The sequence below is a fragment of the Hylobates moloch genome, unplaced genomic scaffold (genome assembly GCF_009828535.3).
Source record: "Hylobates moloch isolate HMO894 unplaced genomic scaffold, HMol_V3 SCAFFOLD_17, whole genome shotgun sequence".
NCBI classification, from domain to species: Eukaryota; Metazoa; Chordata; class Mammalia; order Primates; family Hylobatidae; genus Hylobates; species Hylobates moloch.
In genome coordinates, this window is record NW_026652292.1 from 48,985,340 (window position 1) to 49,009,112 (window position 23,773).

Genomic DNA, 23,773 nt, shown 5'->3' on the forward strand with positions numbered 1-23,773 from the left:
AGTTTACACTAGGCAGTATTTATTGGGTGCCTTTGGCTTTACATGTATTATTTACACAAAAGACCTTCCTTAATTTCCTTTCTTCCTCTTCAGTATTTTACTGTTTCCAGGATTATCCAAGATGCATTTTGAAATTTTGTTACATAGAGGAGAAAAAAATTATAAATGTCAATATCAGGATAGGTAGTAGGTACGTTTTAGCTGCCTTTATAGCCATTCTTCCTTGTGATAGAAGTTTCATTTTTGGTTCCTCATTTATTTTCTCATTACACCTACTAGATTTGTCAGACTTTGTTCTGCAGAATGGACAAATGAATGAGTAAAACATGCCCAATGGGTCTGAAGTATTAGTTTCACCATGCGAGTGACTTGTTTAAAATTCCTAATTTAGGCTGGGCGCGGTGGCTCACACCTGTAATCCCAGCACTTTGGGAGGCTGAGGTGGGTGGATCACCTGAGATAAGGAGGTCCAGACCCCCCTGGTCAACATGGTAAAACTTCCTCTCTACTAAAAATACAAAAAATTAGTGGGGCGTGGTAGCGGACGCCTGTAATCCCAGCTACTTGAGAGGCTGAGGCAAGAGAATCTCTTGAACCCGGGAGGCGGAGGTTGCAGTGAGCCAAGGTCACACCATTGCACTCCAGCTTCGGCAACAGCACTGAAACTCCATCTCAGTAAGTAAATAAATAAATAACAAAATGAAAAATTCCTAATTTGTACGAGGAGGCAGTTGGCTGTGAAGGCCTCTGGGGGCAACAGCAGCTCCTCAACGATCCCCTGACCTCTTGCTGCTGAAAGTCAAGACTCACTCTCCCTTCCCTTGGGGGCCAAGGGAGTGGTGTGGTGGCCTGGACTCCACACAGCTACACCTGCAGCACTGGCCGCTCACCCCACCCGTGAAGGCCAGTCCTCACTCAGAAACTCCACAGTCCCCCACAGAACCTGAGGTTAACAGAACAGAGGAACACGAGGACAGGAGGTTTTCCACAATTTCCTTTTCAGTGCCCATGCACCTCCAGGCAGGCAGTGTGGTGTAGCTATGGGTCAGGATCATAAATTTCACTCCCACTTTTCTAGACGCACCTATCTCCATTTTCCAGATTGACTTTTTTTTTTTTTTTTTTCACAGAAAATATTTCACTTGATTCCACAGCTTCCCTGTGTAAATCTAGGCATCTATCCAGAGAGCCCCCAGTCAAGAGTGATGTTCATATCCTTTGCAGCAGGCCTTGGCTGGGGGTGCTTCAAGGTCCCTGCCTTGTAGGACCAGGAGTGGGAGGATGGGAGGACATTTGGTGAAGGGAGGCACTCAGAACACCTGGGGCAGTTTTGGCTATTTTTTTTTTAAACAATTGACCAAATATGAGCCTTGTCTTCAGTCTTCCTGGTCCTTAGCCTGTGCCCAGGTATCAATGTACAGGACCCATTTGCCTTAAATAGAGCCACCTGTGGCCAGTAAATACCCGTAACACTGCATTTCCTTCCAGCCTGTGTGCATCCACCGGCTTGGGTCATAGCTTAGCACTGCTGCCTAAATGTGCATGGAAAGAAAGAAAAAGCTAGCCTGTAAGCCCTTCCAGGACTGTCCCCTCCACGTTGAAGTAATAGCAAGGAAGGGGAGACAACAGTGATGTAGACATTTTTCAAACAACTTTTAAATTAGTATAAAACTATTGTACCCACTGTAAACACTTTTTACAATTGGGTTTTTAAAAGGTCTTAACTACCCTAATCCCACAACTAAAATGTAATCATTGTTAACTATTATCATTAACTCTTTGGCTTATATTCTTTCCTATCTCTTTTCTATGCACATAATTGTATTTAACATGGTCGAGGTCATGGTGAACAGTTTTATATGCTGCCTTGTAAACATTTTGGGACTTCATGTAAATTTATTTTATTTTTTTTTATATATTTTAAGTTCCGGGATACATGTGCAGGATGTGCAGGTTTGTTACATAGGTAAACGTGCCATCGTGGTTTGCTGCACCTGTCAACCCATCACGTACGCAGTAAGCCCAGACTGCATTAGTTGTTTTCCCTGATGCTCTCCCGCACTGCCCTCCACTCCCCAATAGGCCCCAGTGTGTGTTGTTTCCCTCCATGTGTCCACGTATTCTCATTGTTTAGCTCACACTTTTGAGTGAGAACATGCAGTGTTTGGTTTTCTGTTCCTGCATTAGTTTGCTGAGGATAATGGCTTCCAGCTCCATCCATGTCCCTGCAAAGGCCATGATCTCGCTTCCTTTTTATGGCTGCACAGTATTCTCTGGTGTTTGTGTACCACATTTTCTGTATCTAGTCTATCATTGATGGGCATTTGCGTTGATTCCATGTCTTTGCTATTGTGAATAGTGCTGCAGTGAACATATGTGTGCATGTATCTTTGTAATAGAATGATTTACATTCCTTTGGATATGTACCCAGTAATGGGATGGCTGGGTCAAATGGTATTTTTTGTTCTAGGTCTTTGAGGAATTGCCAGATTGTCTTCCATAATGGTTGAACTAATTTACATTCCCGCCAACAGTGTAAAAACGTTTCTATTTCTCCACAGCCTCGCCAGCATCTGTTGTTTCTTGACTTTTTAATAATTGCCATTCTGACCAGCATAAGATGGTATCTCGTTGTGTTTGTTTTTTTTTTTTGAGACAGAGTCTTGCTCTGTCGCCCAGACTGGCAGACTGGAGTGCAGTGGCGCCATCTCGGCTCACTGCAAGCTCCGCCTCCCAGGTTCATGCCATTCTCTTGCCTCAGCCTCCCGAGTAGCTGGGACCATAGGCGTCTGCCACCACGCCTGGCTAATTTTTTGTATTTTTACTAGAGATGGGGTTTCACCGTCTTAGCCGGGATGATCTCGATCTCCTGACCTCGTGATCCGCCCGCCTCGGCCTCCCGAAGTGCTGGGATTACAGGCGTGAGCCACCGCACCTGGCCTCATTGTGGTTTTGATTTGCATTTCTCTAATGATCAGTGTTGTTGAACTTTTTTTCATATGTTTGTTGGCCACATAAATGTCTTCTTTTGAGAAGTGTCTGTTCATGTCCTTTGCCCACTTTTTAATGGGGTTGTTTGTTTTTCTCTTAGGAATTTGTTTAAGTTCCTTGTAGATTCTGGATATTAGACCTTTGTCAGATGGATAGATTGCAGAAATTTTCTCCCATTCTGTAGATCGTCTGTTGACTCTGATGATAGTTTCTTTTGCTGTGCAGAAGGTTTTACGTGGATCCTATTTGTCAATTTTTGCTTTTGTTACAATTGTTTTTGACATTTTCATCATGAAATCTTTGCTCGTGCCTATGTCCTGAATGGTATTGCCTAGATTTTCTTCTAGAATTTGTATAGTTTTGGGTTTTACATTTAAATCTTTCGTCCATCCTGAGTTAATTTAAGTCTTTAATCCACCTTGAGTTAATTTTTGTATAAGGTATAAGGAAGGGGTATAGTTTCAATTTTCTGCATATGGCTAGCCAGTTCTCCTAGGATTCCCTATCCTTTTCCCATTGTTTGTTCTCGTCGGGTTTGTTGAAGATCAGGTGGTTGTAGATGTGCATGCAGTCTTATTTCTGAGTTCTCTGTTCTGTTCCGTTGGTCTATGTGTCTGTTTTTGTACCAGTAGCATGCTGTTTTGCCTACTGTAGCCTCCAGTTGTCTTCTTTTTGCTTAGATTGTCTTGGCTGTATGGGCTCTTTTTTTTTGTTTCATAAGAATTTGAAAGTAGTTTTTTCTAATTCTGTGAAGAATGTCATGGTAGGTTAATGGGAATAGTATTGAATCTATAAATTACTTTGGGCAGTGTGGCCATTTTCATGATATTGATTCTTCCTATCCATGAGCATGGAATAGTTTTTCCGTTTGTTTGTGTCCTCTCTGATTTTCTTAAGCAGTGGTTTGTAGTTCTTCTTGAAGAGGTCCTTCGCTTCCCTTGTTAGTTGTTTTCCTCGGTATTTTATTCTCTTTGTGGCAATTGTGAATGGGAGTTCACTCATGCTTTGGCTCTCTGTTTGTCTATTATTGGTGTATAAGAATGCTTGTTTGATTTTTGCACATTGATTTTGTGTCCTGAGGCTTTGCTGAAGTTTCTTATCAGCTTAAGAAGCTTTTGGGCTGAGACAATGGGATTTTCTAGATATAGGATCATGTTATCTGCAAACAGAGACAGTTTGGCTTCCTCTCTTCCTATTTGAATGCGCTTTTTTTTTTCTTTTTTTGGGAGATGGAGTCTCACTCTGTCATCCAGGCTGGAGTGCAGTGGCACAATCTTGGCTCACTGCAAGCTCCGCCTCCCGGGTTCATGCCATTCTGCTGTCTCAGCCTTCTGAGTAGCTGGGACTACAGGTGCCCGCCACCACGCCCGGCTGATTTTTTTTTTTTTTTTTTTTTGTATTTTTTGTAGAGACGGGGTTTCATCCCAAAGTGCTGGGATTACAGGCATGAGCCGCCGCACCCGGCCTTGAATACCCCCCTTATTTCTTTCTCTTGCCTGATGGCCCTGGCCAGAGCTTTCTTTTTTTTCTTTTTTCTTTTCTTTCTTTTTTTTTTTTTTTTTGAGACGGAGTCTTGCTCTGTCGCCCAGGCTGGAGTGCAGTGGCGCGATCTTGGCTCACTGCAAGCTCTGCCTCCTGGGTCATGCCATTCTCCTGCCTCAGCCTCCCGAGTAGCTGGGACTACAGGCGCCCGCCAGCACACCTGGCTAATTTTTTGTGTTTTTTAGTAGAGACAGGGTTTCACCGTGTTAGCCAGGATGGTCTTGATCTCCTGACCTTGTGATTGGCCTGCCTCGGCCTCCCAAGTGCTGGGATAACAGACGTGAGCCACTATGTGCCAGGCCCAGAACTTTCAATACTGTGTTGAATGGGAGTGGTGAGAGAGGACATCCTTGTTTCGTGCCAGTTTTCAAGGGGAACGCTTCCAGCTTTTGCACATTCAGTATGATATTGGGTGTGGATTTGTCGTGAATGACTCATTATAAAAAATGTTTCATATACATCTTTTTGTTTGTGCGTTTTAGAGAGCGAGTGTTGCTTTGTTGCCCAGGCTGGAGTGCAGTGGCACAGTCATGGCTTGTTGCAGCCCTGAAATGCTGGACTCAAGTGATCTTCCTAGCTTACTCTGGGTAGCTGGGATTACAGGCACAGATCATGACACCCAGCTAATGGTTTGATTTTTTTGTAAAGATATGTTCTTGCTGTGTTTCCGAGGCTGGTCTCAATCTCCTGGGCTCAAGCAATCCTCCCACCTTTGCCTCCCAAATTTTGGGATTACAGGCGTGAGCCACCGTGCCTGGCAACATCTTAATGACTCTAAAAATGGGTGAGGGATCAAAAAAAAGTTCATTCAAATTCTGATCAGTCAATGAGTCTTTACAATTTCTCTAAAACTTCCAAGCAAAATCCAAGGTAGTACCTTGCACATGTCACTTGACAAAGCAGTGACATATGTACCCTTGCATTTTATTCTAACCATAAACTGTGAAGAACGGAATGCTGCTTTGGAGCCTCATACTCAGCCCTGTGTAGAAAAGATTCATAAGTAGAAAGTAAATGAAGTCCCCAAGGTCACACAGTCAGTGAAAAACCCGGAACTAAAATGCAGGCCTGTTTCCTGTCTCCATTTGTTTCTCGAGACTTAGGGTTTTTTCCAGCAATTAATGCTCAGTGTCAGGAGACACATCCTTCCTCATTGTGGCATCAGTAAAAAGGGTTGGACTTTTAAGAAGCTGGTGAAATTAGGGCCATTTGACAGGTTTTATTAAACTTTGGTTTAATAACAGGCCTACTTCTGATACACATGTGACTTATTTTGGTTGCTTCTTCAATTTGGAGAATATATCCATATAACTGTTCACAAGTGGCCACAGCCCAGGTCTGTCAGGATGATGACTACTTAAGAAAATACTTTTTTGGCAAGAAGAAAAATTTTCTAACCTACTCCTACTTCCCGTTATTCAAATTCTTCAAAAGGATGTTGAAGTAGTTCTTGATTTATTATGTTACATTGTGATGTCACCTAAAAAATCCAAAGCTATTATATTAGCACTGCATAAAATGATAATTCCTGCTTGCTGTCTTAAAAAAATGGGTGAGAAAAACGAAATTTAGAAAGCTTGGTGGTGATACTTTAAAATTAGGGCTTAGGTTAAATATTTATTATTTTCTCGAACATGACAAGAACATCTTAAGAAAACACACAGCTAAGAAATACAGTGGCAGCAATTCATATAAATTAGGTTAGTAACTAAACTACCAAGACCCTTAAAGGCAATTAGTTACTACTCCTGAAAGGACTCTAATGTAAATCTTAAGATGTAGGCATTATTTATGTAGTGGTACAAAAAAAGTCATGCTCTATGTTGGGTTAATATCTATTCACTTTTATTGTGATTATTCAATGAGTCTGTAAGACTAAGCCTCAAAAAATAGTGTAATAGTTAGTGAAATATATAACCAAAGGGATCAAATCAATTGAGCTTCTTTTTGGGACACTTAGGGAAGGACTGTGTGGCCAAGTGTGTATGCATTGAGAAGCAAGTCTAATTGTATGGAATTCTGCTTACTGAAGAACTAGGAATGAATCCATCCTTAGAAACACTTACATTATTGATTAATAATTAGCAAAACCTTAGTTTTCAGTACCTTAATTTTAAAAAGCATCATTGGGTGCTACTGCTGCAACCTGAGTCAAATAAGTCGAGACATGTCTCTTCTGTGAGTTCTTTGTGATCATGATTGTTGACCCAAATTCATCTTGGAGTAAGTGTGACTTGGAAGTTCTCAGTGAATTGTGCTGAGCCTAAAAATTCTTTCCAAACTATAGCATCTGTTCTGTATTTACAAACTGAAATAACTACGGATGTCAAATGAAAGAAGATTCTATTTCCTTTAGAAAAAAATTTTTTTTTTAGAAGTTTGCATCAAAAATCTTTTTAGAGGCCGGGTGCAGTGGCTCACGCCTGTGAACCCCGCACTTTGGGAGGCCAAAGCAGGAGGATCACTTGAGGCCAGGAGCTCAAGACCATCCTGGGCAACATAGCAAGACCCTGTCTCTGCAAAAAGATTAACATAATTAGCTGGGTGCAGTGGTGCGCACCTGTAGTCCCAGCTACTGGGGAGGCTGAAGTGGGAGAATCACTTCAGCCGGGAGTTCAAGGTTGCAGTAGGCTGAGATCACTGTACTGCACTCCAGTATGGGTGCCAGTAAGACCTCTGTTTAAAAAAAAAAAACTTTAAAAAATTTATTTTCATGTTACGGGATAGCCAATGTGTAATTGTTAACATTTCTTCCACCCAGTGCCCTGCCAGACCGTTTTAGATTACTTGAAGACAGTTCTGCAGCACCACAACCAACTCCTGATACCACAGCCAGCTGACCAGCCAACTGAGGTAGGTCTCTAGTAAAAAGGTGAATGTTCCATTTGGAATTCCCTTAAGATGAAGTCTCTTGATTAACTTATCAGTGTATACCAGAACAGACTGGCTAGCAAAATAGTTTTTGACGGAGGTTTATGGGTCTGTTACCTGTAAGTATGTAATTTGTGGAGAAAGATCACACATGTATTTAACTACAGAGATTCAGCTTCGTGTACTGAGTGGAGAAAGACAGAGATAATGACAATTTAAATAGCATGGGCAATTTTTCCACCATTCTGTTTGTACAGAAATGCCTGAAGTGAGAGACACCAACTTGTCATTCCCTCAGACAGAGCCTGTGTTCCACATGCCCCTCACTCTGGGCACCTCACACACTGGGCACGATTCTCCAGTATGTAGATAGGCATTTTCCAGATGTCAGGGCCCCTGGACATGGGTTATTTTTTTCACCTGGACTTAAAGGGAAGAAACCACAATCTCTCCCAATCTGTAGAAGAAATGGTGTGTTTTAATAGTAATAAAGATGGTACATACTTCTAAGATGTTCAAGGCTCAGTTTTGAATATATGACTTTCATACGAGACTTGAAAACCATGGACAGTCCCCATGAGAATCCCCTGGGGAAGCTCTCGGGTTTCGCCCAGCCTAAAAATAAGCCTTCCTTGGATTCTTCTTCTCTTCTGCCGTCATTGCCCTCCTTTCTACTTCCATCTCCTTCCAGGCTCCCAAAGTATCCTGGGTCAGCACCTTCATTCTACACTACAGCACATCTTGCTTCTTGAAAGTTGGGCCCAGGTCTCATCTCTAGTGTCATAGAAGACACTCAATTCATGATTGCTGAATGATGACCTCATTTTTTTCTAATGATTAAACATTTGAAAAACTGGTCTATATTCATTATCTTCTCTCTTTTAATTTCCATTTGCTCTTCCACCCTGTAATCTGGCTTCACTTCCACCGCTACCAGAGTTTTCTGCAAGAGACCCCTGGTGACTCTCCAGTTGTCTGGTCCAGTGACCCTTTTTCCACTCTGGTCACCCCAGGCTCTCACCTCTCCTCCTCCATGCTCTCTCTTGTCCTTAGCCTTAGTGTCAGTACTTTCTCCTGGTTCCTTGCCCCTCTTCCTATGACGCCTTCATGAGTTTTTCCATCTGCTGTTCTCCAGAGTTCATGCTTTGTCTTTTTCTCTCACTCTCTACTCCCTTTTCTCATCAGTTATGTTTCCTGTTTATTTGTTTGTTTATTTTTGAGACAGGGTCTCGCTTTCTTGCCCAGGCTTTAGTATAGTGGCATGATCATGGCTCACTGCATCTTCGACCTCCCAGGCTCAGGTGATCCTCCCACCTCAACCCGCAAATAGCCGAGACTACAGGTGTGCACCACCACGCCCAGCTAACTTTTAGTTTTTAAAGAGACGGGGTGTCACTATGTTGCCCAGGCTGGTCTAGAACTCCTGAGCTCAAGAGATTCTCCTGCCTCAGCCTCCCAAAGTGTTGGGATTACAGGCATGAGCCTGTGCCCAGTTATGTTTCTTATAACATTCGCTACATGTGTGTTAACAAGTCCCACATGCATACCTAGAGCACCAGTCCCTGTGGCTTCATTGTAGACCATCATGCCAACTGTCTGGCCCACAGTGGTTTGCCCATATGTCACTTGATCTCACCACACCTATTCTGAATACCCATCTGCAATTCCTCCTGTTTTCAATAAAGGCCCCACCAACCCCAGGCAGAAGTTTCTGACACATCACTGACTCCCTCATTTCCTAAGTCTAAGAATTCTACAGCCATGTTGAACTGTCTCTCCTTTCCTAGGTTGAGTCTCTCACCTGACTATTGTAGCAGCTTCTTTCTTCTCTATTCTCCACACTGGAAAGTTATTTGTTTGTTTGTTTTTTCTGAATTATAGATCCAAAGTAAATGTATGCTTAAAATCCTTTGCTCCCTAGAATTAAATCCATATTTCCTAACTTGACATTACTGTCATACAAAAAGCACAGCTGAAAAGCCCACTTCCTCCAGGAAGCTCTCCCTGACTGCCACACCCGTGCTTTGTGCCTGTGTGGCACAAAGCAGTCAAATTCAGAACTAGTTACCTTACTTAATAGTAAATGTACACCTATGTCTTCCATTTGATGATGACTCTTAAGTAACCCATTAATTAAGGGTGATTTGTTTTTTTTTTTTTTCAGTGACTCAATAGGTCAATGTTTAATATCCTGTGGGTGGCTAATTGAAGAAAATATACAACCAGAATTCTACAAAAATGAAAAGATAGGGGAAATATCTGCATAGGACTGGTTAAACTTTATGACTCATCATCATTATGACTCTTTATATTGTCATTTCAGGCACACGAGCATTTTCTCGTTTTTACTGTTTATCATATTTTACTTATATTAACTATGCTAAAACAGGTTTATAAATCTCATCCATAACCCGGAGAGCATTCTGAATTGTGCTTTGGGCTATAAATTACTTTCTCTTTCTTTCCCTTTTTCTTGATGAAAATTACCTCCAAATGGTATTCCTGCATTTTATGAGACCAACATTTTATGTAGAGCTGCTGCATTCAGTGGATTTTTTCAAAGGTTTTGAGAAAGCTCCTTTCCTGGACTGTCAGCTGCCAGATCATTAGTCCATCCCATCTTGAAATAGACCATTTTCAAGGGCACAGCAAAGCATCGCTTACAGGGTGAACTCTGAACTTGAGAATGGCATCCCCAGCCCCATCCCTTTGAGTTGTGAGCCCTTGGAAATGGATTTGACCTCCTTGGTAAGATAGAGCTGTAATCCTGGCTTACCAGGTAAACTCACTCTCCTGAGCAAAACAGCTTTTAAAAATTATATGGTGTTAAATAAACAGCTTAAAAAGCAGCTAGACAGTCTTTTCTAAGGCTGACGAATATTTACAGGGACCGTAACTAAGAGGATGGTGGAAGTCTCATTTTTTAAATTAAGGATGGTAGAAGTCTCCTATTTAGTGGCTCCTCGTCTATGCTGCTCTCCTTAAAGTTCTTTAACTTTGTGAATTTATATTCAGTGGTTAAAAAAAGTAAGAATTCTTCAATGTAGCCACCATTACTGGGTGTCTGCTGTGTGCCAGCCACAGAGGCCCGTGTTCTACTGCGTCAGCCATTCAGCAAATGTTTATTGCTCCTGCATTGCGTCAGGCGCTGTACTCCACCCTGAGAGTCTGGCATTGAATAAACAGGTAACAGTCCCAGCCCTCATAAGCTTTTCTTCTGGTGGGAGACGGCTGGTCTCCTCACCACAAACCACCAAGCTGGGATTATCATCTGTATTTTAACACAAAGGAGCAAAGTTTAGAAAAGTCACCTGCCCAAGGCTGAACCCAGAGCCCAGCTGTGGAATAGACCTAGTACCTCCACCTGTGAGGAGAAAGGACGGAAGTGTGCAGAGTGCTTGGGGCAGGCACTTCGGGCTGGTCATCAGTTGCTCAATAAATGGTGACAGTTACTAAGCTTAAGCTTCCTCCACAAAAGTGCTGGTGACACAGTGAGTGGTTTTGAGTCAGCCAGCCCCCGATTTCACCCACCCTCCCGGCCCACCCGGCCTCCCTGAGGGCTGAGGGTCAACCATTCAGAGCCCTTAGGAGCCCATTCCTCTCAGTGCTTGGGAAGCAATGGATTTATTTTCCCTGCTGCTGCTTTCCTCCCAGCCGTAGCCTCTGTTCCTCATTTTTGTGAAAGACACCACTGTTTGAACTGGGGATCATCTTGCTTCCTCAGTCTCCCGTACATACCCTGGCCCATGGAATTGGTTGCCTAGCCCTGTCGGTTCGACAGCTTTCACTCCCACCTCTCTCTGCCCTGCATAGACTTGATTCAGACCTCCGTCTCTCACCTCCTGCCATGAAACAGCAACCGGGGCTGAAGGACTTTTTGGGAGCTCTGGGCCCCTGCCCATCTTTTGACTGTCTCTTATACACAGGGTCCACCACTGTACCCAGCCGAGGCTTGGCTCGTGCTCCCAAATAGTCACATCTTGTACTCAGGATAATTCAGTTCCTTTCAGTTGTACAGATGGGAAAACTTTGGTCCAACAACTTGAAGTAACTTGCCGCAAGTTAGTCTAATAAGACACAGAACCAAGATTCAATTCAAAGCCAGCCTGACTAAATTCAGAGCACAAACTAGGTGCCTCAGTTGCCTTCCTTAGGAAAGGAAACCACATCACGCTGTTGCTTGTTGAGGAGAGTATGAATGCTGCCGTGATGAGTCTCCACGCGCAGAACTCAGTGCTGGTTTCCTAGCCGCTTTGGGCTGCCTCCCTCTTTTTGGTTCCTATGCCATTTCCCCTTCTCAGTGTTTAACTAAACAGAGCACTCTTTGAAATAAAACCCTATCAGATCCAAATGGTGCCAAATTTATAACCTGTAGTAAATTTGCTGAGTTGTAAAATGAATGAGTTTTCCCTTCTTTGTTTTGTACACCTTAATTACTGGGGAAGGAGTACATTAAAACTAAGATCATGGGTTAATTAATTTGTCCTGGACTGTAGAATTTTATGGACAACCAGAACTAAGGTAATGGTTGTGTAGGTGCAATTGATTAAACATGGCTTATAAATGTTACGGAAATTCCCGTAATTAGTCCCACTGCAGCTATTTAGCCTGGGAATTTTATAGCAGACATAAATTATGAAGGTGAAAAGTAAGAAAAATTTTGAGTTGACATAGTGGCATTTGCAGAAGCTGTAATTTGAAGAAACCTGTTTTGCATTATTATTAGTGATTTTTTTTCAGCTTCCACTATTCTCCCTTCTTAAAATTTGCTTTTTAATGTTTCTGTTGTAATGCAGTGACTACCAGGTGTTGTGTGCGTTAAACACAAGTAAAACCTTATTAAAATAGATCACCAGCATCATTTCTAAAAGTACTTAAAAGTAACCAAAGAATGAAGAGACCTGTTTGATCACACACTTCAAAGTTTTGCATGTTTTAATAGATTGAAAAGGAAAGTTACAGGTTAGATTTAAATAGTGGTTCCCTGTCATTGGATCTTGACACATTTTAACCTACCTGTTAAAATGTAAGTTATAAATAGCTCCCCTTTCAAAGGTGTTCATTATACCTCATTGGCTCTTGTTACAGAAAATGCAAATGTAATTTGAAAAGTGTCCCTTCTGAGTCTGAGCAATTACTTGCGCACTTCAATACCTGGTTCATTGTCAGCATAGCCACTTGGTTAAAAAGCATGTTTGCCTTTGAAATGGAGATCACTTCTGCTTCTGGCTGGCTGGCTTGGTGGGTAATGAGAAAATATTTCGCTTTTCCAGGGAAGCAAGCAGCTGTTGAACAACTATCCTGTCTACATAACGAGCAAACAGTGGGATGAGGCTGTAAATTCTTCAAAGAAAGATGGGAGACGGCTCCTTCGATACCTCATCAGATTTGTTTTCACAACCGATGAGCTTAAGTACTCATGCGGCCTTGGGAAAAGGAAAAGGTCAGTGCAGTCAGGAGAGACAGGTCCCGAAAGACGCCCTCTGGATCCAGTTAAAGTAACATGCCTCCGAGGTACTGCATCCTTCCGCTCAGTGTCACCATCTGTGATCTCATTTCACCGCATTGGCTGTGGCTCTCCCCGTACAAGTGTTCAGCCTTCTGTATTTTGATTTCTTTCTGCTGAGAACGTCTAGGCTTCATGTGGCCCATCTACTCAGTCTTGAGAAGCTCTTTTAAAAACCTCCGTTTGCCTTAGCATTGTTGTTCTCACTTAGTGGTACATAAGCATCGCATAGCACCTCATGTTTCACGCTTCAAATTCAGATTTTCTTTGCTGCCAGAGAAGGCCACCTCCAGCAAAACTGGAGCATAGGGGAATACACAGAAGAAGGGAAGGTGTGGAAATTTTTTTTAATGGGTAAAATGTTACCTCATTTCCAGTTCTAGTTTGTGTCCCCTTCTAATACCTTCTCAAGAATACTTGGCCCAACTCCTTAAATTTGTTTAGGATTAATTCTCCTTAATGCTAAAATACACCTTGCCCAGTAAAACATTTTTCTTTTGGTTAAAAAAAAAAAGTTTCTATTAAATGTACTGCGGAGATAATATGACTTCAGCAGTATTAATAGCTGATTACTTTGCATTTGATCTGCACTATTGTAGGCCAGGCAGAGGGGTGGGAAGGAGGAATCAGGAGGTATCCAGTTGATTCAGCAAGTGCAAATACAGACCTAGACAAATAGAAGTGGTATAGTGCCAACAAAACATTGTTCACACCTGAAAAATCCATATCAGAAAGCTCAATATTAACCTATACAGTTCAGTGGCAGTTTTATTGGCTGGAAAGACTTAATATTGAGTTACTCAAATAGGGATAAAAATTTTTCCTGGTGAGGAAATCACAATAAAAAAAAACAACCTGGATTATCACTGCTAAGGCCCTGCTTATTGGAAAGAAAACCCTACTTCTGCACTCCCTCCTAAGATGCCCACAGTGATTCTGGACATTATGTGCCTAGGATGCATATGTAGTTTTTGTTAGCAGCTGAGATTCCCTAGGCCTACCCCCAGACATTCTGATTCAGAAGGGATGGGGCAGGCATGCATGGTTCCTAGATCAAGACAACCTTAGGGGCTTATGCACATATCGCCCACGATTCAGGAAGCCACCTGAGATGAAAATGCCTGTATTTACTAGGCACAAGTGCTCCAGCACACCTCCTATTAGTTGGTCTGAATATTCCACTTACTCAGAGTGACTAGGTGGTAGAAATTTCCAGGGTCTGTCCCGCCAAACTAGCCATAGTTTTCTGTATTCCCTGCCATCATCAGAGATGATGGAGTTACTCACCAAGAGGCAGTGTTGAGCTTGGGGGCTTGACTGAGTGCCCTGTCTGTGTGTACTCAAGGGAGTTGCCTTTAGGCTTATAAAGGAGCCAAATAAGGGGTTTCATCGCTGTATCATTTTCCAGAAATTCTTACTCAACATTTTACATTTCTATAGCAAGTCAGTAGAACTGATGGATTAAAATACATCCCAGAGAGCTAGTGCTGCTGCTCTGGAAACACTGCAGGAGCCACTGTCAAACTGACGCCTGATGCAATCCAGGCTGCTTAACCAGAGACTGCCATTTCCAGCTCATTTTTCACTTAGGGCCCCAATACGTGGACCTCCCTCCAGCTTTTGGTTGGGGAATACGTAGGCAAGATATGGTGATTGTCTGTGTTGGAGGCAGCTGAAACAGTTCACTCTTCTGGGCATGTTAATTGATTTTTGGTAAAATTAAATATTTAGAGGAGATAGCATGTAAAAAATATTTGCCAGCCCATGTATAGAAATGACATTTTCAGAAATAAGTATAGCTAATCACACAACATTCTAAGAACATGGGTACCTTTTCTGAACTAACACTTAGGCACCTCCTCAGTCATTAAGACTGTTATTTTATTGTACTCCATCTTCAGATTAGTAGCTGGTTAAAGAATACCATGCTAATGGTATTTGCTGCGCTTCTGGAGATAGTAACATTCTCAAAATGTGACCAGGTAACAACTTGGGTTTTGAAATCTACTCCTTGACTTACACCAGACATGATGCATCCCATATCTTACAAATCGAATTTACCTTTTATTTCAACAGCAAATGTTCCTTAGAGGGATTACCCTCTTACTGATGCAATTTTTTTTCTTTTTACGTCTGCGCATGAGAAGAAAATTTGTATGGAATAAATTGGGTCTAATGAGTGACATCATCATGGCATTGCATTGGATTTCCCATAAAGCTTTTCTTATAGAGCTTCTGTTAAAGTTTAAGCAGCCTGCCCTATCATCTTCTGCAAAAACCAGCTGTTTTTTTCTCTCTCTCTTTTTGATGTTGTGTATATTCCTGCAGAATTCATTAGGATGCATTGTACCTCCAACCCCGATTGGTGGATGCCCTCGGAGGAGCAGATAAACAAAGTATTCAGCGACGCTGTCGGTCACGCCCGACAGGGGCGGGCGGTGGGGACTTTCCTGCACAACGGTGGCTCATTTTATGAAGGGATCGATCACCAGGCTTCTCAGGATGAAGTCTTCAATAAAAGTTCCCAGGATGGATCTGGGGATTAGTGGACAGAATCTTGCTGTTGTAGCAGCTGGTCCTCTCAAGAGTTGCAATTGTGAATGTCCTGTTCCTGTCACCTGAGAGTCCAAAGCATGTCATTCTGCCATACTCTACACATTCTCAGCTGCCATAGTACCCAAATAGAAATCCATTTTAGGGTTGTTTGGGAAGTCTGTGGCACCTACAGCAGACTTTTGGAATATTATATTATAAAAAGAAAAAACTACATCTGATTTTTAAATGATTACTAGCTAGATGGTGAGGGTGAAAAAATAGGTGAGCTCCCGTTTACCTTTCTGAAATCTTCAAGCTCTGCTACCTGGGCAGAGATAGTCCCCAAGGTAGGCTGGGGTAGTGTTTCCCCATGGGAGAAGGTGGAGACATGGAGTTGTGTTAAGGGACAAGAAGCAAACATTCTCTTAATTCAAATAAGTTGTCTTTATGTTTTCCAAAGACTTGACTTCATATTTCTCGGCAAAGACATAGGATAGATGACATCATATACCATTTTGACATTAATAGTGTCTATTACTAAAAAGAAACCAGAGAACAGAGGCAACATCTACAGACAGTGATTAATTACAGGTCAGCTGTTTTTCTGTTGTTTAAAAGCCACTGTGTTGATCAAGAAGGCACTATTTGATCTCTGGAGTTTACAAACAGTAGTCATTTTTCATTGTTAGTCAAGAAACATCCAAAGATCCAAAACCATTTTCAAATGCTCAGTTTTGTAGGTTAATAAACTCGTAGTTTCCATAGCCTTAAATCAGGCTTTGTTGACACAATGCCAAAGTGATGGGTAGAACAATGAAAATTTAAAGCAATTAGTTGTTTGGTGCACTGAAGACCAAACAAGTGGTGTGACTGTTGGTATTCGCTGAATTGACTAGATGTTCTGGCATTGTATACACACAGCTTCAAGGCCATTCTGACAACTATGCAATGGGCTTGTCAGTAATTGCTCTGAAATTTGAGGGTCTTTCTCTGCTGAGTTGATCTTTAGAATTTGTATGAAACTTGTCTCCCATTGTCCTTGATGAAAACGTTTCATCCCCTCCGTGCCTCCTTTTCCCCAGTATTCCCCTTAGCTATGGCTAAGTCAGCACTGTGCCGCTCCCACCCACTATCCCCTGGTTAATTTGTTGAAATTAGTGAAATTAATTTCATATGTGAAATTAGTGGTATCTTTGGAACCTTCCCATATTGGCAAATGCTATAGAGGTGCATTTCTGAGGGCTTCCTGTTTGGACTCAGGAGAGGCTTTCTTTACCAAACTAGTCCAGATTACTACATTCTTTGTAGAGCAAAGGGCTAAATGGACAGCGTTTATTGAAGGCTACTAATGTCATCTACAGACATGACCAAGGGTTTTGAAAATTGGTTGGAGATTCAGGTTAATGAGCATCCATTGATAAAGGGTTTTTGGGCTATTTTTGTCAACATAAACTCACAAGTTGTCCTTTAGATTTAATATTTAGTTTGCATTCACTATATACAAAGTCCTAGAAACAGGTCTTTCTGTAGCTTTTGTTTATTAGCTTTTTTGTATTTCTAGAATTCATCCATTGAAAAGTTTAATGTTTATGGAGATGGTTATCTGTCAGATCTGCTCAATGACATAGTGGGAACTAATATTTCAATCCTCTTTTGAGAAAATTAACTAAAATTTGTGAGATCTATTCAATGGTATAGGGAGAACTAATATTCAATCCTATTTGGGGCAAATTAGCTAAAATTTGGAAGTAAAAGAAATGATATGGGCAAATGCCATGTTCTTACGACAACCACGAGACCAGTATCTTTGGCTGTCTAAGGAAGAAAGATACCTCTTAAAGCATTTTTAGAGGTCCGAGAAGTCAGTGTCTGTCTTATAAGATTCTTTGACAACGTGACATCTTTGCTAGAAGAAAAACACCACGATAGCCTCATCTGTTTTTCCATCTTACCTTAATTTTTCATTGGCCTTAAGTTGTCCTTACTGCTGAATACATTGTTCTGTTTTTCTAAAGCAACAATATTTGATCACTGCTTTTAAGAAAAACAGACTAGCCTTTCTTGTTTTTCTGGAAGTTTGAGGGTCCTGAATATTTCTTCATATCCAAATATCTTGGAGCCCTGTCATGCTGGTCTTCGCTGAGGCTGATGAGAGCACTTTCTGCACCCCTGCTCCATGGCCGTACATGACAGCACACCTGCACCACTGCTGCAAGGGCAGGGGACAGCAGCCTGTGATTTAGCTGTTGCTGTTACCTCCTGAGAAGGCTGCTGTCCCAGGTTTGCACACCACCTTTGTTCCAAAGTTACACATGGTCTCTTCCTCCCTCGCACCCATTCCAGGTTAATCATTTCTCTATCAGCTGTTTCTCCATCAACAAATTCTGAATGTTGAGACTAATCTTTTGCACAAGGCTGACGGACTCCATACTCAGCATCACACAACCAGTTCTAACTCCTCTCCTGGGTCTAGGACCTACGACTTTCGCCTGAGTGAGATGTTCCTACGACTTTTGCCTCTGAGTGAGATTTTCCACTGTACTTCTACTGTTTGTGTAACTGCTGGGTTCCTTTAGCCAAGCCTAGCATCTGACGCAGGCACTAGCAGCCACTGAGGCTATGATACAGCATCATTGTGGACACTGCTGGCTCCTCTCCTTGGGACGTATCCACACTGCCACTTGAGCTTCTCGGTGGTTGTTTGCATGGTCTCCTCTTCTTTAAATCAGGACCTACAAAGGATGTTCATTTGTGTTTTGGTAAGGCCCATTGGGCCTCTGTGTAGCCAGGTTAAAAGCTCACCCACTAAGATTGGATGCTGTCATTGCTCTGTGAGCCTTTCAGTTGAAATCCTTGGAGATTTGAAGGTGTTGCTTATTATTTGGATTTGATTTTCTGCCTCTTTATCTGGCAAATGGACAGATTGCTCTCACAGGAAACTTAGTCATGTCAGCTTTTAGAGTCCTTGAGTCATGTTAGCATTGGTGGTGTAAAATGGATTGAGTTAAAACAGCTTAGGATGCAGCTGTGCCCCCACTTAGTTGGTGATAGGAAGAGGTCACGGGGCTGGCTTGGCAACAGAGACTAAATGTGGCTTTTTTGTCAATGCCTAGGTGTGGTCCATAAGCAGAAGAGCCATACCTACAAAAAGTGACAAATGTGCTGTGTTGCCCAAATTAAAATCTCGTTACAAAGATCATGCCAGCTTTTCACAGTGAGCTGAAGCCCCAAGCTCAGTTCCAGCCAGGCTCAGGATGACCCTCGAATGGTATTTATTGGATAGTGTAGGCCAGGAGCCTGTGGAGGGGACCAGTATTTTGCAAGCAGTTACTAAAGTCACGTTTCTCACTGACTCTTGACGGTGCATTGTTCAAAATCTCACGGCTTAACCTTAGTGTTCAATGCTTTCATGAAAAACTGTAACCATTTCAGTTTTACAAGTACTTCCTCATTTTACTTGAACATTTTACAAGTACTTTCCGTATTTACTTGAAAATATTTCCTCTAGCCCCTGAATCCAGGCATCACTTTTTTGGTTTTCCTCGTTCCACCACAGCATTTAGGTGACCGTTACCATTTATGTTTCATTAAGCTTCACTAGGAATGTAAGGATAATATTAGGGCATTTGCAGAAAATTGTTATTACCTCCTTTAGTAGGGGATTCGAGGCATATATGTAGCTACTTCACAGCTGTAGAGTTAGTGGGTGATTGTATTCTGCATTGTTCCTTATTCCTTTGTCAGTGACAGACACATTGACATAAGAGATTCCTTCAGGATTATAAGGAGAGATAAATTATTAACCATTTTTTATTTGATCCAGCTACTCCATGTCCCATCAACTAGTGGTAACTGATGTTGATAGGATTTTTTTTAAGTCCAGTAACTATTCTTGCAATATCAGATGTTTACCCCAAATTAGGCAATAACCCAGACTTCGAATCTATAGGTTTATGATTCCTACATTCCCCTGCCGCTCTCAATGGCTTGTTGCCTCCCTTCTGTTGCTCTCAGAAAACAGATGGAGCTCAGGTAAAGATGAAACGTGCACTATATGTTCAGAAAAGCAAACATCCACTGTCCTCACTTAGATTCCATCCTTCAATTTATGCTCTAGAACCTAAACCTAATACCCATTGACTACCTCCTGAGTTTCTTAGGATTCAATTATTTTTAAAAATCTCATCCGTGGATAATAGCTTCGATTCTAGAAAAGATTTAAATGTATAACTTTCCTCATTCAGTGCTATGTCATTTCACAGTACAGATCTGCGTTAATTTTTGACAGCTCATATATACAGATTTTTAGAAATGTAATAGAAAATGATTTTGCACATATGGTGCAAGTCTTGCTGGTGTATGTTTAATGTGGCAACACGTGCCAAAACTGTTTGGCAAAACATGTCAAATGGAGTGCTTGAGTCAGAACTCTAATGTAAATGTGTCTAAACAGCAGTATGTATCATTATGATGTATTTTTGTAAACATAGTGATGGCTTCTTTCAGTCATGTAAGTACTGGATAAAAATAACCACTTCAGTTAGAGTAATGTAGGAAAATGTCACCCAGCGGATGGATAGTCCTCTGCAAAGTTACATTGTCAGCCAGTGGCACTGGTTCTTTTATTTATGTTGGGGTTTTTGTTTTTTGTTTTTTTTGTTTGTTTGTTTGTTTTTTAGAGGAGAGTGAAGAATTGACATCAGACAACATGGAGTGCAAAAATAATAACCCATCAATATTTGCCTTCTAAATGTAAAATGTAAACATTTAACTGATCTGTGTGCACATTAGAGACCCTTCCACACTCCACAATATGTTCAGTTGCAGGCTAACACTGAGAGGTTGAGACTTCCCTCATCTAATGACCAGCTTGGTTAATTTGACTTCTGAAGGCACTAAATTACCAAGTCTTTGCAGTAATGGTGACCAGATTAATTTTCCTCATAACTCTCTATAGCTGTCTGATATAAGGGCTGTGTTTTTACTGAATCACAGATCCTCAAATTACAATGGAAGCACGTCTGCTAGTAGGACTCATTTGAAAACCTGTTTATTCTTGGAATAATTGGGCCAGTACAAGTGGCCAGATGTATCCTGGCCACATTGGAAAACTATTTGGGCCCATTCGGAACCACTTAATGGCAACAACAGTAGTAACTATAGTTAATATCTATCTATTGAGTTATTGTGTGACAGTTACTTGGATAAGTACTTTAATGCGTTCTCATTTTAATCCTCCCAGCTACCCTGTGAGGCTGTTACTGTTCTTATCCCCACTGTATTGATAAGGAAACTGCCCAAGGTACTCAGCTAAGAAGAGGATTGCTTTGGGCATAGGAAGCAGAATGACGAGTTCAGTCTTCCTCAGTAGTTGGAGCACAGTTCTCAAAGCCCATCAACACTTTGGAATGGATTTGTTGTTTTATTTATGCCATCAAGGGAGAGGTGATATTTGTGTATTGCTAAAAACTACTTCTAAAGTATGTCGATACTTAAGTAGGAACAAACAAACCATATATCCTCTGGGATCTGCCCAGGTTTCTGTATAAGGCTTGACCTATGTAACATCCTATGATGAAGACCAGAAAACTTTTTTAAAAAGTAGGTAAATTAGAATTAAAATCACGAGTTTGTTCACATTTATCTCATAGGTTCCTAGTGCAAAAACGCAGGGAGATACAAGCAAACATTTGAACTCAGTGAAGTGAGAGTCTTTGGGAACTCCTAGATGTTAGAAATAGCACTGGGACATCAGGTAGCCAACATTCAATTCACTTTTCATGTTTGTGTCTTTGTAGCTTTAGAGCTGATGAGTCTGATTGGTTTGGAAGAGAGAGTTTTAATTTATGATGTCACTGTGAGAACTGTTGTGAAAATTTTGTAAGAAAATACAGTAATCTGTTGATTCTTTCCTGTAGTTTTGGCTTTCACATCCCTTTGGCTGTGTTTAAGTTCAAGAGCATGCCAAGGCCATGAGGGTCTTGGCTTGTGCTTCTTGGGAACAGGGCATGCTAGAGGTGGGTCATGAAGCTTTCAAGGTCACTGGTCCGGCCCGACCCTGCCCAATTTAAGCATCGCCTTTATGTCTCTCCTCTCTGGAACTTCATGTAGCAGCCTAACACCGGGGCCGAGTTGCCTTTACTCTATTTTCTATGATGAATACTTGTGGAGAAACTGTGACAAATCCATTGATCCTGATATTTTTATTGTTGGAGTCTTGTTGATTCTCTATGAATAATTTCTATTTGATTGTACTGTGTAGAGTTAATACCTACTAGGGATATGTTAATAAAACTACAAATGCATAGTGTAATATAGAATAGCAAGATTTTTTTGTGAACAATTTATATAGAAGAGTAAGTTGTTTTTTAAGTGTTAGGCTCATTTCTTTTAGGAACTTAAAATGTTATAAAAGTTTTTTAAACATTCAATATTTTTAATTATAAGAGACATTTGTTACTAGAGCCAATTATTTCAGGTGTTCTAATTGGAGTGTTGATTTTATTACCTCATATACCTCTAGAATGCCACGTGTTCTGTTGGGGATAAAATTGCACAATAAATGTCAAGTCTCTGTTAAGTGTTTTAACTTGGTTTTTGCATCTTTCCAATTCATTGTAAATACTTTTCTGTTTCTTTGAATACATAACTTTTCTCTCCCTGAAGCTAGGAGTTTTCTGCTTGTCTCTGAACATCAGGAAATGTTATATGCTTAATATCCAAACACAAGATGCTCAGTTTTGTCAGGAAAGTGACCAGAAATCATCTAGAAATTCATTTGATCTGGTGAATGAAAGGGACAGCCAGTGACGAGCTCAGAGTGACGTGTAGTCCAACAGGATTTTCATACGGTATTTTATACATTCACACATAAAGCACACATGCTTGCTATACATAAAGCACACATGCTTGCTATTCATGGTGCCAGTCCATCAGGAAGAAGAAAAAAACCTATAGCTGCTACCCATGACTTTAAAAAATAAACAGATGCTGATTATTTATGGTTTTTGAGCAGTGTTCTGCGTACAAAGGCAGAATAGCTGTGGCTAAATAAGGGGACATGGTTGTGGCTTCCCACTTCTAGTTATTACATAAAATATAAATCTGACATAATCATTATCAAACAGCGTAATTGAGTAACTGTTAAGTCAGACTAAGTAAAAGCTAAGACAGCACACTATTTCATTTTAAGGAAAACATAAAAGTATTTTATTTTTGCCCTAGAAGATGCAAACTTTAAGATAAGAGTTTTTGTTTTTGTTTTTTGTTTTGAGACAGGGTTTCACTCTGTTGCCAGTGGCTCAATCATGGCTCACTGCATCCTCGACCTTCCTGGGCTCAGGTGATCCTCCCATCTCAGCTTCCCGAGTAGTTGGGACCACAGGTGCACACCACCACACCCAGCTAGTTTTTGTATTTTTTGTAGAGGCGGGGTTTTGCCATGTTGCCTGAGCTGGTCTTAAACTCATGGGTTCAAGCAATCCTGCCGCCTCAGCATCCCAAAGTGTTGGGATTACAGGCATGAGCCACCACGCCCAGCCTAGACAGTAATTTTGGATGGAAAAGGAATACTTCAGTCCAAATAATTTTTGTTAGAATCGGAATATCAGTTAAAAAGAAAGTTATTCTGAAGCATTAAAAGAGGATTATTAAGTAATATGAGCTGTTGGATATTTTGTAGCAAAGCACACACAGAGTAAAGCTACCAATTAAAAAGTGTTAGAAACAGGCTGGGTGTGGTGGTTCACACATGTAATTCCAGCACTTGGGGAGGCCAAGGCAGGTGGATCACTTGAGGCCAGGAGTTTGAGACCAGCCTGGGCAACATGGCGAAACTCCATCTCCACTAAAAATATTAATATAAAGATTAGCTGGGCAAGGTGGTGCGTGCCTATAGTCCCAGCTACTCTGGAGGCTGAGGTGGGAGGATCACTTGAGCCTGGGCAGTGGAGGTTACAGTGAGCCGCGGGGGTACGTACCACTGCACTCCAGCCTGGGGGACGGAGTGAGACCCTCTTTCGAAAAAAAAAAAAAGCATTGGAAATAAGTTCAGTTAGGCTGCAGAACACAAAATCAATATGCAAAAATCTCTTGTACCTTTATACACTAGTGATACACAATCTGAATGATATTAAGAAAACAATTCCATTTACAATTATATCAGAAAGAATAAAATAGGGATAAATTTAACAAAATAAGTGCCAAACTTGTATACTGAAAAACTACAAAATATCATTGGAAAAAATTTTAAACAACCCAAATAATGGAAAGACATCCCATGATGATGGAGTGGAAGATGTAATATTGTTAAGATGGCAATATTCCCCG

General features: G+C 41.2%; 1 protein-coding gene across 2 annotated transcripts in view; it reads left to right on the forward strand.

Moving 5' to 3' along the window:
- BEND4 (BEN domain containing 4) overlaps nucleotides 1-22,102 on the forward strand; it is a 42,088-nt gene extending 19,986 nt beyond the window's left edge. Inside the window, exons 4-6 of one of the 2 annotated variants that reach the window (XM_032135722.2) lie at nucleotides 7,295-7,386; nucleotides 12,678-12,918; nucleotides 15,239-22,102. In XM_032135722.2, the coding sequence (XP_031991613.1) occupies nucleotides 7,295-7,386; nucleotides 12,678-12,918; nucleotides 15,239-15,456 (551 nt within the window). In that variant the 3' untranslated portion in view covers nucleotides 15,457-22,102. The remainder of the gene's footprint in view (nucleotides 1-7,294; nucleotides 7,387-12,677; nucleotides 12,919-15,238) is intronic. The other variant, XM_032135723.2, reaches the window with a different exon arrangement.
- Nucleotides 22,103-23,773: the final 1,671 nt, after the last annotated feature.